General features: G+C 48.4%; 1 protein-coding gene across 7 annotated transcripts in view; it reads left to right on the forward strand.

The window, feature by feature from the left end:
• The first annotated feature begins 9757 nt into the window (after window positions 1–9757).
• NAV2 (neuron navigator 2) overlaps window positions 9758–16948 on the forward strand; it is a 606131-nt gene continuing 598940 nt past the window's right edge. For 4 of the 7 annotated variants that reach the window (XM_085643593.1, XM_085643595.1, XM_085643597.1 and 1 more), the window contains exon 1: window positions 9787–10763. In XM_085643593.1, the coding sequence (XP_085499719.1) occupies window positions 10509–10763 (255 nt within the window). In that variant the 5' untranslated portion in view covers window positions 9787–10508. Of the gene's footprint in view, window positions 10764–16948 lie in introns of all 7 variants that reach the window. The other 3 variants (XM_085643594.1, XM_085643596.1, XM_085643598.1) reach the window with 1 other exon arrangement.

Raw genomic sequence — 16948 nt, forward strand, 5'->3', positions numbered from 1 at the left:
AAGACTATGGCTAACTTTGTTGCTAGTTGCTGCCTCCAATACCTTAGTGCCAAGAGACCTATTGGTGTACGTGCGCTCTATAAGTTCTCTATAACATAACATCCACAGAGCAATCATTTTCGAGGGCGATCTCACAGGGAAGTTCCTCCTAGCCCACGTTCCTGGAAGATGAACTGTACGCTGCTGAGAGATAAAAGGTGAGGGAAGACCCTAGAAATTTGTATGTAGAGTCGAGTAGAATGAAGGACCTTTTCACTGTACTGAAATATAGTGGGAAAGGGGGACTGACAGGTTCCAAACCACTGCCGAGAACCTTGAGAAGGATGAGAAATGTAAATTGTTGTTCTTTGAGAAACGTCACTCGGCCCACACCACATTAGCGGAGCTTCAGGACTCAGAGGGAAGCCTTCAAAGTGGGAAGGAGCAAATCATGAAAGCCGATGCCAACTTTTATCATGAACTCTACTCAACGGAATCATCTGAGAGAGACAAGAGATGCGGTTTCCTGAGGGTATCTCGGACAGAGAGGATACTGGGCCTCAATACATCCTTAACACTGGATGACCTGTACTTAACAGGGACGACCTCCAAGTGAGCCAAGACCCACTGAAGAGATGACGTCCTAATGCAGCCTAATCAGACCAGACCTGCAAGAGGTCTACTGGAAAATGGCTAAAAAAGGGTAGTATGCCGCAGTTCCTATGAGTCAGCATTATAACACTTTTATTTATTTTTTAAACTGAAGGAAGAGAGAAAGAGAAGGCCTCAAGAATTGGAGACCAGTCTCGCTGCCCAGTGTGGACCACAGAATCCTCACAAAGATAATGGCCATCCTTCTGAAGAAGGTGGGTCGCAGTTAGTCCTTTCTGACCAGTCCTGCTGGATACCAAGACGCAAAACATGAACAGCCAGGCTGTGGTTCAGGACTCACTGAGTATGTCAGAGACCAGGTTGGGGCCTACCATACCTGGTGGGAGCAGCCAGGTTCACCAGCACTAAAGCAGAACCACAGCAGCAGTGGGCGCTTTGTGCCAACTGGCGGCAGAGCATAGTGGATTGGAAGAAAGGGGGTGAAGTGCAGGGGCTGCTGGGGATTTTGCCTTAGTAGCCGCTTGTAGGAAGGTGGAATCTGACTGCATGGTTGCCCCCACTTTTTTCCTGGTGTTTGTATGGTTTTTTGACTAGTCTGGCTGGGATCCTGCTATCCAGTACCCCAGCTTATCTGCTTACTCCCTTAAATGACTGGTGTGCATATTAGATGCACTAGTGATTGGATGCTGTGGTACCTTATGATCCCCTAGTATATGGTACCCTAGGTACCAAGGGCATACATACTTCACAGGCCTACCAGGGGCTCAAGCATGTATTATGCCACCCCTGGGAAGCAGACTAAATCTGACACCACAGGCCTGCTACTGCAGCCTGGGTGAGGTTGTGTTAGCACTCCTCACTGAGGTATAGGTTCCTCTATCTCACCATACACACACATATAAACCTATCAGTCACCCCTAAGGCAGGCCCTATCAATCCTGAGGGCAGGGTGCTTGGTTTACAATGTGAGGGGGTGCCTCTGCCTGAGCAGGGCCCCTCTGCAGCTGGCAGAGTCTATTCTTTGTGGCTGTTTGTGGATGCGGTAAAACCATATACTCTTAAGTGCATTATAACCTACCGGTAAATGCTAACTTTGGAATGACTGCATCAAAACATGTCGTGTTTGGTGTCAAACAACTTGGAATCATACTCCCACACCAGTAACTGGTGTGGGAGTATGATCCCACCCTTCTAGAGGGGACGACATGTACCTACTGTGGAAACACGGTAGAAATCTGAAAGAGCCCTGGCATCACAAAATGGATGCCACCAGCACAGACACTGGGCTTCCCTCCTGCTGCTGACTGAAACTCGCAGTGGAGGAGGCCCAAGAATAGGTATCCTGTCACAGAGAGGTGTAACCACCTTCCAGACAGGATTTAGTGTATTGGGGCTGGGTGGGTGCACTCCTAGAGTGCTTTGAAGTCCTGCACTGGGGGAGCAGTAGGCTCCTCTGTGCATATGCCAGCTCAAACCGGTTCAGGGGCTACCAGCCCCTGCTCTGGCCCGAAACTGGACAAAGGGAAGTGGGTGTAACCACCCACTCCCCTGACCCTCCCAGAGGAGTGGTCATAAAGCTAGTCCCTCCCTTCCTTTTAGTATAAGTTAGGGAAACCTTGCCATTGAAAATCAGATATCCCTGGACGACGCTTTACAAGAAGAATCCTGGCCCTTCGACGTTCCACTACCTTTGGAAGACAGAAGAATCTCCCTTGGAGTCAGGGAGTGACTCCCCTGCTTGGCAGGCACCAAAAACTTGAATCAACGGTTGCAACCTTTCCCGCTCCCAACGGAGTCCGAAGTCCCTGCAGCCCTGGAAGTGGGTTTCCAGACTTCTCGACGGCCATTGTGAGTCCCCAGCAGAGCTGAGGTAAGTGGACCCCACAAGTGACGAGGAACAGCAATACCCGGGTACCGTGCACTATTGTCGAGTGCAACCCCTTCACGACGTTCTACGAACTTGTACTTTGGACCACTTGTGGCCCAAGACTCCAGCCGTTTTTGCAGCGAAAATCAGAGGCCTACCCCGTCCCGAGTGACCGTGGGCTCCTGTGAAGCAGTTCTTCAAGAGGCGTCTTCGCGATCCCTTGCCCGTTGGCTTGTGGGTCCCCGAAGACTTTCTTATCGACTCAAAGTGCTCCCCTGGTTGCTCCAGGCCTGCCCTCACTCACCCTCATCGGGTGAGTCCCTCAGACCTTGCTGGTCTGCACCATCGACTTTCTTCACTCTACACGAGACTTGCTGTTGCCAAGGCTTGTTGGCTCCAATCCGGTTGCCAATACCGCCATCAGCTGCAGACGTCGCGGGACACTCCGAATCCAGCTGCTGGCCATCATCGATCTCTCCTGGACCTCGTGAGCGAAGAGTCAAAACACCCTTGATCACCTGAAATCATCCGACATCCGTGGGCATCCATCTTCCTGGCCCCGGGTCACTGGCAAGTGACTGTGAACACTGTCCCTTCTGCTTTCAGGTCTTCTTCATCTTGAATCCAGCCTTGGATTCCACCGGACACTTCCTCAGTCTTCACAAGCAGCAAATCTTCTTTGACTTCCATAGAAAACAGCGACGCGACCCGACACCAAAAGACACCTATGCACCCGGCTTCCCTGGGTGAGGTAACTCGTGCACTCCGGTGCCCTAGTGTGTGTTGGCCCTCGAATTACTTACCTTGTAAGTGGCTTACTTGTAGACTTCCTCGAAGTACCCTAAAACTTTAAAAATCCAACCGCGACTTGCTCCATTGAAATCAATAGGGAACCTGCGGCTGTGTTCTCACACTGCATGCGTCTCCCGTGGGTCTTTTACTTACCTGCCTTGGGTGGATTAGTGAAGCCCCAGCGATTCTACAGGCCCTAGGCCTTGTCCCTTTGCAAGTCGACTTTCCTAAACCTCTTTTTTAGTATATGGTCTGGTACGCACCTAGGACCCCAGCCATATTTGTGCTTAACTTATTGTGAAACGTTGATATTTGAATGTGTTCCTGACTTCTAATCTCATAAAGAGATTAGTAGAGTGTGTCTAGAAATAAATACATATATATTTGATATATATACCTGTGTGGTGTCCTTTCATTTGGTAGTTCAAGAGATTATAAGGTAAAACCAGCTGCTTTACATTCCTCTGAGACTTAGCCTGAAGGCTGCTCTCCACAGCTACCACTAGGATAGCTTTCTTTAAAAGGTTGTCTTAAACCTATTTACCATAAGAGTCAAATTGGACTGGTGCAAGGTGGCCACTATAACTAGTGACCAGCATATGCCAGGCCAACTTCTCACATTGGTGGGCAGCGTGTGGGATTCCAGCTTGCCATTGTTTTACCAGAAAATCTCTATTTGAATTACTAACTGAAAACCACTAAAGGTACTCAAGGTACATATCAAAGTCAAGCTTAGTATCAATAGGTTCTACTGAACTTAGAGTTGTTTGTGAAGGGATAGCACACCCTTGCTACAACTCAAGCTAGGATCAGTAGGCCACAAACTAGTGTAGGTAGTACAACACTGCAAAACACTAGTATGTCCTCAAGGGATGGAGCCAGTGGGTCCACCCAACCTCAGTATAAGGACATGACCTTCTTTGACCTTCTTTGACTTGAAGGCCATGTGTGTTGCAAGACACCTGGGGTTAGGACAGAGTCCCTCCACACTACACCTGATAAATCTACTCCTTTCCCTTTCAAGGGAATCTAACGACTCATATCACTCTGACAGAGAATCTGTCCAACAGAGGAACTCATACTCTGATAGAGGGGAGACCTCCTCTGAAAGAAGGTACAAACTGCTCCAGTATGAGGAAGCAAGACTTGTCCTCAGAACCAAGCCGTTGGCCTTAGATAGAGAAGCCTTTGAGCTCCAGAGAGCTTCTAAAAAAGAGGGGTTAGAACCCCCTGGTGGCAGCAACAGTGTCCCTAGAGGCAGAGATTACATTCCAGACCATAGGAACCTGTCCAAGGTTGTTCCTCCCTACCAGAGTGGGGATGATATCCACAAATGGATAACTGCTATGGAGAGGGCCTGTAAAGTTCAACAGGTCCCCCAGAAACAGTGGGCAGCAATCTTGTGACTCTCCTTTTCAGATAAAGGGAGAGACAAGCTCCTCACTGTTAGAGAAGAGGATGCTGATGGTTATGATGTCCTGAAAGGTGCATTAATAGATGGGCTTGGCTTAACCACTGAACAGTACAGGTTGAAGTTCAGAGACACCCAGAAAGCACCAAATCAGGACTGGACAGACTTTGTAGATTGTGCAACCAAGGCTCTGAAGGGTTGGCTGGTTGGTAGTAGAACAACTGACTTAAAAAAAATTGTATAATTTGATTATGAGAGAGCAGATCCTTAACAATTGTCAAAACCAACTCTTACACCAGTACCTGGTGGACTCTGATCTGACCTCTCCCCAAGAATTGGGAAAGAAGGCAGACAAATGGGTCAGAACCAGGGTAAGGCCCAAGAACCAAGGTGGTTGTGAGAAGTTGGCCTGGCATATGCTGGTCACTAGTTATAGTGTCCACCTTGCACCAGTCCAATTCGACTCTTATGGTAGATAGGTTTAAGACAACCTTTTAAAGAAAGATATCCTAGTGGTAGCTGTGGAGAGCAGCCTTCAGGCTAAGTCTCAGAGGAATGTAAAGCAGCTTGTTTTACCTTATAATCTCTTGAATTACCAAATGAAAGGACACCACACAGGTATATATATCAAATATATATGTATTTATTTCTAGACACACTCTACTAATCTCTTTATGAGATTAGAAGCCAGCAACACATTCAAATATCAACGTTTCACAATAACTTAAGCACAAATATGGCTGGGGCCCTAGGGGCGTACCAGACCATATACTAAAAAAGAGGTTTAGGAAAGTTGACTTGCAGAATGACAAGGCATAGGGCCTGTAGAATCGCTGGGGCTTCACTACTGCAGTGAAAGCAGGTAAGTAACAGACCCACGGGAGACGCATGCAGTGTGTTAACACAGCCGCGGGTTCCCCATTGATTACAATGGAGCAAGTCGCGGTTTGATTTTTAAAGTTTTAGGGTACTTCGAGGAAGTCTACAAGCAAGCCACTTACAAGGTAAGTAATTCGAGGGCCAACACACACTAGGTCACTGGAGTGCACGAGTTACCTCACCCCGGGAAGCCGGCTGCATAGGTGTCTTTTGGTGTCGGGTCGCGTCGCTGTTTTCTATGGAGACCAAAGAAGACTTGCTGCTTGCGGCAACTGAAGAAGTGTCCGGTGGAATCCAAGGCTGGATTCGAGATGCAGATGACCTGAAAATTGAAGGGACAGTGTTCACAGTTACTTGCCAGTGACCCGGGGCCAGGAAGATGGATGCCCACGGATGTCGGGTGATTTCAGGTGATCAAGGGTGTTTTGACTCTTCGCTCACGAGGTCCAGGAGAGATCAACGATGGGCAGCAGCTGGATTCGGAGTGTCCCGCGACGTCTGCAGCTGATGGCGGTGTCGGCAACCGGATTGGAGCCAACAAGCCTTGGCAACAGCAAGTCTCGTGTAGACTGAAGAAATTCGATGGTGCAGACCAGCAAGGTCTGAGAGACTCACCCGGCGAGGGTGAGTGAGGGCAGGCCTGGAGCAACCAGGGGAGCACTTTGAGTCGATAAGAAAGTCTTCGGGGGACCCACAAGCCAACGGGCAATGATTCGCGAAGACGCCTCTTGAGGAAATGCTTCACAGGAGCCCACGGTCACTTGGGACGGGGTAGGCCTCTGATTTTCACTGCAAAACCTGTTGGAGGCTGGGGCCACAAGTGGTCCAAAGCACAAGTTCGTAGAACGTCGTGGAGGGGTTGCACTCAACAATAGTGCACGGTACTCGGGTATTGCTGTTCCTCGTCACTCGTGGGGTCCACTTGCCTCAGCTCTGCTGGGGACTCACAATGGCCGTCAGTCAGGAAACCCACTTCCAGGGCTGCAGGGACTTCGGATTCCGGCGGGAGCGGGAACGTTTGCGACCTTTGATTCAAGTTTTTGGTGCCTGCCAAGCAGGTGAGTCACTCCTTGACTCCAAGGGAGATTCTTCTGTCTTCCAAAGGTAGTGGAACGTCGAAGGGCCAGGATTCTTCTTTGTAGAGCGTCGTCCACGGTTATCTACTTTGCAATGGCAAGGTTGGCTATCTTATACTGAAGATAGGGGAGGGACTAGATCTATGACCACTCCTCTGGGAGGGTCAGGGTAGGGTTGGTTACACCCACTTCCCTTTGTCCAGTTTCGCGCCGGAGCAGGGACAGGTAGCCCCTGAACCGGTTTGAGCTGGCATATGCACAGAGGAGCCTACTGCTCCCCCAGTGCAGGACTTCAAAGCACTCTAGAAATGCACCCACCCAGCCCCAATACACTAAATCCTGTCTGGAAGATAGTGACACCTCCCTGTGACACGATGCCTATTGTTGGGCCGCCTCCACTGCGAGTTTCAGTCAGCAGCAGGAGGGCATCCCAGTGTCTGTGCTGGTGGAATCCATTTTGTGATGCCAGGGCTCTTTCACATTTCTACCATGTTACCACAGTAGGTACATGTCGTCCCCTCTAGAAGGGTGGGATCATACTCCCACATGGTGGACTGATGTGGGGGTATAATTCCAAGTTGTTTGACACCAAACACGACATGTTTTGATGCAGTCATTCCAAAGTTAACATTAACCGGGAGGTTATAATGCACTTAAGAGTATATGGTTTAATCGCATCCACAAACAGCCACAACAAATAGACCCTGTCAGCTGCAGAGGGGCCCTGCTCAGGCAGAGGCACCCCCTCACATTGTAAACCAAGCACCCTGCCCTCGGGATTGATAGGGCCTGCCTTAGGGGTGACTGATAGGTTTATATGTGTGTGTATGGTGAGATATAAGAACCTATACCTCAGTGAGGAGTGCTAACACTACCTCACCCAGGCTGCAGTAGCAGGCCTGTGGTGTCAGATTTAGTCTGCTTCCCAGGGATAGCATAATACATGCTTCAGCCCCTGGTAGGCCTGTGAAGTACCTATGCCATTGGTACCTAGGGTACCATATACTAGGGGCTCATAAGGTACCACAGCATCCAATCACTAGTGCATCTAATATGCACACCAGTCATTTAAGGGAGTAAGTAACGTTATTACAATTTTCTCGCCAGTACTCTTCGGGTGCAACTTGTTAAAGGGGCAGATTAATGATTCAATAAGAAAAGGGGGTAAACAAGTGCACACCTGTTTTTCCAACTATTTTGATTCACTTGTCTCTTGATTTTAAAGTTTACTGCGTGAATCAAATAGTTAATTGCATTATGTATTTTATGATGTACTGTTTACCATGAAGCATGCATTGAAGTCTGAAGATATAATCTAATGGGTGTGTTTTTTCAACTTGTAGGGAACCCCTGAGGAAGGGCTATTACAAGCCCGAAATGCATTGGGTAAAAACATAAAAGATCAATCACTAAGGATGAATTATGTATGGCTCATGCGACAGAAAAAGGTCTGGATAGGCATATCTGCAGGATTAGAAACTGTTCATACATAGCGCCTCACATGTAGCAAGATGAAAAGAACATGAACTTTGGAATATTTGGAATAAAATGGATTAAACATGGATTAATTTGTGGCATCTTTGTTATGGAACATGAAGTATGCTGTGCGTCCGGTCTTGGAGTAAAATTGTGCTTCAGTTTTGTTGCACTATAACTAGTGACCAGCATATGCCAGGCCAACTTCTCACACCGCTCTTCTTCCCAGCATTTCCGCTCAGCATAGTGTTACCTGGCAGCCCCTGCCCTCTCCTCGCTCTTTTAGTATCATGAATTGCAAAGGAGCAGGGCTCCAGGCAGCAGCGATGTGAGGCCTAGTCATGGACTGACCATCCCTCCTTGTGAAATGAACTCCAGCTTTTCTGATCCCCTGCACACCTACCCCTGGAGGCCAGAAATGTCTTGAGGAAAGTCAACGTGCAGCACTGTGTTATAGGAGCCCCATGGCCCCCCTTTTTAATGCTTTTGTGCTATCCTACGAGGAACTGGACACAGTACGGGAGTGATGAAGGTGTCTGAAGTGGTATCAGTAGCACTGACACATAATAAAGGCAGATCCCGGCAACTGTAGATTGACCGTCCGAAGGGCTGGACTGAGGAGCTAAAAAGCTCAAACCAGCCCCGCTCTCTTCATCTCCTTGCGCAATCTCTCTTTCCATCTATCCATTCTTTCTCTCCCCTTCTCTCCTCCCTCTCTGATTGCTTTCTCTCTACATTCCCCCTCCCTCTCTCTATCTCTCAACGCCTTCCTGTGCCTTCTCTAATTAACCTCCGGGTGCTGGGGAAAATGGCACAGGCATTAGGAGGAGTGGTCTACTGCCCTCAAAACCAGTCTCCATAGGTTCAGGCCCACCGGGGAAATGCCAGTGGAATTAAAAGCCTGTCCGGCCCTGACCATTTGGCATTATTATTAGAACCTATCTTATATTTCTGATCAGAAGTATGTGAGGGGGAATGTCGTCCAATATCTAAATAAGGTATATAGGATAAGGAAGAACAAAGTCATAATCTCGGCTCCCCCACATGGTATGATCCTGGAGCACATCTTTTCCCCTTTTTCTGCTTTATTAACAAAAAAATGTGCAAGTTCAGCCAATGAGGACACATATCTCGACCTTTGCTTGTTTATTAATTGCGTGTTTTCCCGCCTAGTATGGATAAAATAATGGCTTGTTTTATTACATATTAGACACACCTTTACTTGGTGTCACAGTTCGTTGTTCTGTAGGTAATTATTTTTGGTTGTGTTAGCTGCGGTGTTTGTTGCTGACCCTCTTTGCGCATGTAAGCACTAAACACTGGTTGACTTTCATATACCACCAGTGCCAGGAGTTGTGGTGCCCTGCGTTACAGAAACGGACACAGACACACAGGCTAGCTCTGCAGTTTCATAAAAGGCACCCTAACCTTCCACATCTGGAACTCTTCCAGGCGGCTGGTGTTTTTGTTTGAATTTGAAACCAGGTAGTATTTTCCAGCGTCATCTTCCCCTGCCCTCGTGGAACTGCAGACCGGGCTTCTGTCTTTTTTTGTGCGCTTTTCCAGCAGCAGCAGGGCGAGGGAGTTTCCTGCCAGTCAGTGGAGGGGCTGAAGCCACGCCCCTCCTGCAGAGATATTTTGTTCCTGATTTGAGACGGCAGAGCCAATGGGCGCGGGCTGCATCCTGCTCTACTGTAGTGTCAGCTCGACAGCTCCTTCCCCAGCCCGACCCCCGCAGCAGCCTCCTCGCCGCCTGGCTGCCACCAGCAGGGTGGCACACGCGCCATGACCCCTCTGCGTAAAAAGATGCCGCGTCGCTTCCACTCCTGACTGCGGCTCCTGCGGCAGCCTGTGGCTCTGGCCACCACAACTCGCTCTCTGCTGGAGCCACCTTGCCCTACCTGCTGCTTGGCACCAATAATGCCGAGGCGAGGGCGCTTGGCTGTCTTGGGCGCAGTTATCCAAGGACACCGCGCATTAACGCACTAAGCCACAGATGCCTCTTGGACAAGGCTGAAGAAAGACACCCTAAGCTGGAAATCCGGGCTGAGCCCCCTCTCGCCTCCCTCTCGGTGGATCAGAGAACATATGTTGCATGCAGCAGGTCCTTGCCTTCCTCCCCAAGAAACTGCCTCACTTTCGGAAATGCCGTGGCAGGGTAATGAGGTGAAAAGTCCCTTTTTCCTATGAACAGAAAAAAACATAGCAGCAGACAAATGGAATGAGCAGGAGCGCACAGAGGGATTCCCCGAGCCGGTTATCCATCGACATTATTTGGTGTTTCGGCTCCCCAGTCTAACTGGGGGCTTCTTTTGGGATCTACTGAATATTTATCCGGCACACTCCTAACTGGACAGATCGGTTGGCTTGCACTAGCTTGGTGACCAAGTCGTGTCGCGAACAGCCGCAGGAGAAAATGCCAGCCATCCTGGTGGCTTCTAAAATGAAGTCGGGACTCCCCAAACCCGTACACAGCGCTACGCCCATCCCGCAGGTGCCCACCCGGACCATCCCTCAGCCCTGCTATTTGAAGTTGGGGGGCAAGGTGGAGGTGGCCAAGCCTTTGTGTGTCAGCCAACTCCCTCTCAAGCCTGCGCACGGACAGGAGATTTCAGTGGACGGCCCCCCCTTCCGGAAGACCAGCTCGATTGAGAATGGCTTTGACACTCAGGTGAGCAACAGCGCGCGCGACCCCTTACAGTCTGGGCCACTGGAATTATGCGGCAGCGGAGGGCCACAATATGCAGCAGAGTTGTATAAAAATTATGTGGCAAGAAAAGGCAAATTGTGTGGCATTGTGAGACATATTGTTTGATAGTATTGCATCATTATTTTGTGAATTGTAAACTTGTTAACACTGTCTGGGCATTATTTTCACCTTTTTAGTGCCAGTTTAACACCCAAATATAGCAATAAGCAACAGAAAGGTAACCAGTCCAACTCTGCAGAGGGTCTGACCGTTGGACCCAGAAGTACACTTTTGTTGTTTAAATCTGCAGATTATGCAGCAGGTGATGGATAAAGTGGCAAACGTGGCAAATCTATAATTATTTGAAAATCGCCACAGCCGCACAATCGCATAATTCCAGTGGCCTTGCTTATAGTGTGTGAGTTTGGGGCGCGATGGGGCTCCTTGAACACCACACGTGTTCAGAGCAGGTAAACTGGGTTAAAACATATTTAGTGTGGCCAGGTGCTTGGTGTGTTCCCTTTCAGTAAACCAGCTGGAGATATGTGTTAACTGTGTTGTTGATGCACGTGCTGCGATGCGAATGAACTGGGAGGTAGGCCAAAGTCACAGCCTGCACGGCCTTTAGGTGCTTCCTTTCTAGAGGGGACTCTGTCTGCTGGTCTCAAGAGGGGCATTTTCAAGGTTCTGAATGTCAGGGGATTTGTGAGTAATATGTCAAATAAACTGGGTAAAGAATATATCACTGGGGTTCCTCAATGTATGGCATTTATGTTTTTTAGATATTTACTTCTGTATTTTTAGATATTTGTGTTTTGTTAAATATGAAGCTGCAGTTAGTGTATTTTCACATTTATTGAATGGATAAATATAAGCTCATGCTTGGAGAGCATTATAGTGCTCTCCCAGAAAGCATTAGCATTGTAGTAAACACACATGTAAGTCTGCATCTATGTAAAGCTTCGTTAGGAAACCTGCCCCCCCCCCCCCTCTTCTTTTTCTTATACCGGGATCTGCCAGTCTTTATTGCTAATGGCCTGGCAGTCATGTCTAAGTGTTTTGAAATTCACTCAAAAGAAGGCTTATTTACAATTTCCTTATTTAAAAATACATACAGTCAGAGAAAAATATAATTTTAACCGGTGTCCCTCGTTTGTTGAACCTAGGAAGGCGAATCTGGCTTGGCTGGGGTCGCTGGTTAGTGACTTTTCTGTGCCCCCAGGGCTTGCTCGTCAGCATGCAGTTTGTAAGGCGTGCTGATTCTTTGTTTCCCAACTGTTTGTGGATTTTTCTTATTAAAATATATCTGTGGTGCAACTGGTTTAAAACATTTTATATTCAGAGGCAGGCTGTCACATAGTGAAATGGGAAAAAGCAGGACACGCCAGTCATTGTGTCCGAAAGGTCAGCAGGGTAGGGGCCGAGTCAGTCAATGACTTGTAACTGCCCCTGCCTTGCTAGCGTTCAGGAACCCTTCGTGTAGACCACCCCCCGCCCCTTTATAATGGTTGAGCCTGCTCTGCCAGCCTGCTGTGTGCTAGTATTCTGATGTCTGATCACTTCCATCTGTCCATGACTCTCTCTTTAACTTCCCTCCATTGGTGTCATCTTGAGACAGTAGCTGTCTCTTAGCTCGATTCTCTCTTTAACTTCCCTCCATTGGTGTCATCTTGAGACAGTAGCTGTCTCTTAGCTCGATTCTCTCTTTAACTTCCCTCCATTGGTGTCATCTTGAGACAGTAGCTGTCTCTTAGCTCGATTCTCCCTTTAACTTCACTCCATTGGTGTCATCTTGAGACAGTAGCTGTCTCTTAGCTCGATTCTCCCTTTAACTTCCCTCCATTTGTGTCCTCTTGAGACGGGAGCTGTCTCTTAGCTCTCTACCGAAGAGAGAGAGGATTGTTATCTCAACAGTTGGGAGCATCTGGTGACTGCAGTAGAGAGGTCTTCTGAGAGATGCAGCCTTCCTGATTGCTACACGAGTGCATATTTAGAGGTAACGAGAATTGATTGGCCTGCTATGAGCGTGCTGCTAGCCTGTGCTCTGCTAGTGTACATTCGAAAGGTTGCTGTGGCAGGATTGCTGATATAGCACTATGTTGCACGTATACCAGTGTTTTCAAAGTCAGACGCGAGGTGTCATGCTGGGAAGTGTGCATTATTCAGTAACACTGCTCGTTTCCCACCTTGTCCCACTGGTTTGCTTAGCTTGAATGTTCGCCCTGGTTCGTGATGGCTTGTTGGAATGTAGGCAGCCTGGGTCGCCAATGGGCTGGCCTCGCCGCCTTGATTTTCGGATATGCAGCACTTTCCTGGCTGGTAGGCAGCACGGTGCTTAGGCATAGAGAATCAGTCTGGCCTTACTAGTGTTCCTGTGGGGACATGACACAGTCACCATCTGTGCTGAACATGCCGACCTCTGCACGTGGAAGACCGCCAGTCAATGCCGCCAGCATGGATATCTTGGCTCGAACTCCTACAGCAAGCGGTATGAAGGAGGAAATTGAATGGTCAACGCTAGTCACTGTTATGCCACTCGGTGTGTTAAAATAAACATATTCTGACTCATTTAGGAAATCAGACTTAAAAAGCACAACGCACTGCTATGTCTGCGCTGTGTTTATGCCAGCTCGGCCTTTCCAACGACGACCAGATGTGCAAAATCACCAGTCTGGAATCTCTTTGGCTCCGTCTCTCGATCTGATGGTGCATGTGAGAGTGCAGAGGGGCCTGGTTGTTAATAGCACTGGCTGGCTGTGCTGCTCTGAATGGAGACTTCTCATTGATGTGCAGTTTGTGAAACACTAGGATCTGACCGGGAGACACGAATGGAAGATGGTCCCTGTACAGCCTGTGGGGTGCCCTGAGCAGTACCCTCAGAATTTTCACTATCAATGTTCATACCTTCTCTTTGTGGTTTCGTCAACCATACGGCTCGTCTACATAAAGAGTTGTTTTGCCTTCTCCAAACTTGGAAGTGAACAGGTGTTAGCCTTTGCTGCCATTGAGATTTCCGCTTCGCTGTATCCTTACCTCTCCAAGATGGATGCGAAGCTGCCACCAATCTTTGCTGCCATGGTGATATCCGCATCCCTATATCCTCACCTTTCCAAGATGGAGGCAAAGCTGCCACGTCAGTCTTTGCTAAGATGGTGATACCCACTTCTCTGTATCTTCACCTCTCCAAGAGAGACGCGAGGCTGCCACATGCCAATCTTTGCTGCCATGGTGAAATCCTCATCCCTATATCCTCACCTTTCCAAGATGGAGGCAAAGCTGCCACGTCAGTCTTTGCTAAGATGGTGATACCCACTTCTCTGTATCCTCACCTCTCCAAGAGAGACGCGAGGCTGCCACATGCCAATCTTTGCTGCCATGGTGAAATCCTCATCCCTATATCCTCACCTTTCCAAGATGGAGGCAAAGCTGCCACGTCAGTCTTTGCTAAGATGGTGATACCCACTTCTCTGTATCCTTACCTCTCCAAGATGGATGCGAAGCTGCCACATACCAATCTTTGCTGCCATGGTGATATCCACATCTCTATATCCTCACCTTTCCAAGATGGAGGCAAAGCTGCCACGTCAGTCTTTGCTAAGATGGTGATACCCACTTCTCTGTATCCTCACCTCTTCAAGAGGGACGCGAGGCTGCCACATGCCAATCTTTGCTGCCATGGTGAAATCCTCATCCCTATATCCTCACCTTTCCAAGATTGAGGCAAAGCTGCCACGTCAGTCTTTGCTAACATGGTGATCTCCACTCCTCTGTATCCTCACCTCTCCAAGAGGGACGCGAGGCTGCCACATGCCAATCTTTGCTGCCATGGTGAAATCCGTCTCTCCGTATCCTCACCTCTCTAAGCTGGAGGCCGAGCTGACACATGTCAGTCTTTGCTGCCATGGTGATATCCGCTTCCCCATATAATACCTCTCCAAGATGAAAGCAATGGTCTCACACACTGCTTTTTGATTCTTGCGTAGTTCGAATTTTGAGGCCAATATTGTGGCCACTTTCCTCTGGGTCATTACAGACACTGTTTCCAGATATGGTCTTTTGTGTGATAGCATAATGCATTCTGGGTCTTGTAGTCTTAGTTTACTTCTATTCAACTAATTAGATAAACACACCTGGAATCTATTTTTTGCTGGTGAAAAGTTCAGAACTTCAGATAGTGTCTTTAATGACCCTATTGTACTAGCTGTTATTATTACAAATATTATTATAGGGTTTTAAAAGCGCGCAGCTACCCAGACAGGGTTTCTGGGCGGTATTGCCTCAAAAAAAGGGATAGCGGCACAGATAGACTTAAAATAACTAGGTCTTATAGTTCCTTAGGAAGCGAAGCAGAGAGGTGCAGTTTCTTGGTGTTCGGGTAAGGCGTTCCAGAACTTGGACCCAGATATGAGAAGGAATGACCTCCCATAGGGGCCAGTTTGACTCTGGGAACTCTGCAAGGGTACTGGTTACTCAAATGCAGAGAGTGAATAGGCTGGTAGGGACCCACCAATTCTTGAAGCTATCTCGGCCCAGTGTCTGACCTAGCCTTGTGAATGTTGCATAATGCCTTGAACTGTATCCTCTTTTCCACCGTGAGTCAATGAAGCTCACGGAAGAGGCATGACACAGGTATGCTTCAGGAGTCGTTATAGTAGCCTAGCAGCAGAATTCTGTGCTACTTGTAGACGTCTGATGGAAGCCCTCTCTGCCCCTAGGTAGAGTATGTTCCCGTAGTCTAATCTTGAAAGGATCAGGGCTGGGATGACCATCCTTTGGGATGAGAAAGGAAGCATCCAAATAATCTTTCTCAGCCATTTCAGGACCGCAAAACATGTGGAAACTACCTTGGCGACCTGAGGCTTCATAGACCAATTATTGTCCAGCCAAACCTAAGTTCTTAACATTGGGGCCCAGTTTGGGAAGAGAACCCTAGGTCTTAGGTCAGTGCTGTGGCCCCAAAGTAGGGGGTTCTTCCCTAGCACCATAACCTCTTCTCTCCATGAAGTTTTAGGGAGTTGAAATTCATCCAGGTGGAGACCCGACCCAGACAGGAGTTCAAGGCCTCCGAGGTGTGTCCCTAAGCAGATGACAAAGAAAAGATAATTTGTGTGTCATCTGCTTAGGAGAACAGGGTAAGACTGCAGCGTTCCACCCAGTCCGTAAGAGAGCGGGGGTACATATTAAAGAGCATTGGACTCAAGGCTGATCCCTGAGGGACACCCGAAGTAAGGGCATATGATTTTGAAGTGGAACAGGCAGAGAAGTCTTGGAAAGTGCGACCTTTCAGAAAGGAGGAGATCCAGGATAAGGCTGTCTATTGGACATCCAGGTTTGTCAATCTTTTCAGACGGGCGGTATACAACACCGTATCAAAAGCTGCACTGAGATTGAGTAAGATCAGCGCAGCTGTTTCGCCTCATCCAGGAGCCATCTCAGATGTTCCGTGACTCCCAGGAGAGGCATATTCAGCTCCACTGGGGCTTATGCATGGTATGCTAACATCTGTGCATTTTGTAACAGGGACACTTACGTAGCTTGCCCCACACCCACACTTTGGTACCAGAGGACTGCACAAGAAGCAGAATCAACAGCTGTACAAAATTATTCACACATGATACACAGTTTTTCATCTAAGGATACATATTTTGCTGCACTTTGTTAGTGCTGGATAGTAACTAGTGGTGGTTGTGGCATCAAAACACGGTTGGCTTGGCCATAGAAGGGTGAGATGGAGGTTGAACTGGTGAGGCAGAGTCTGTGTGACAGATAGTGGCAGGCGGACGCTGTGACTCTCTATAGATTGAAGGCTATATCTGCAGAGGAGGTAGGCGGTGAGGTACAGAGGAAATGTTGAATGAGACTAACGGGAGGAAAGGGAGAGTGGCGGTGCATAAAGATGTCTGGCAGGAAGAAATTGAGACCCTCTGTTCTGTGTTTGCTGACTGCATTTGTAGGAGCCTCCTGCTGTAGGAATTCTCAGCAAACCAGGTGTCACTAAGGTGTGTTCACCTGCCTGGTGAAGGAAGCTGCAGGCGGTTACATGGAGAAGGATCAGCCAGAGGGAGGGTTACAGGATTGTTGAATATGAGCAGTGCCCCCTTTTGCTCTGTTATTTTAATAGAGCAAAGAGCTGCGTCAGTCCTGCCGACTGTGAGCTGGACTGCAGG

Source organism: Triturus cristatus, chromosome 3_1, assembly GCF_964204655.1.
Source record: "Triturus cristatus chromosome 3_1, aTriCri1.1, whole genome shotgun sequence".
Taxonomy (NCBI): Eukaryota; Metazoa; Chordata; class Amphibia; order Caudata; family Salamandridae; genus Triturus; species Triturus cristatus.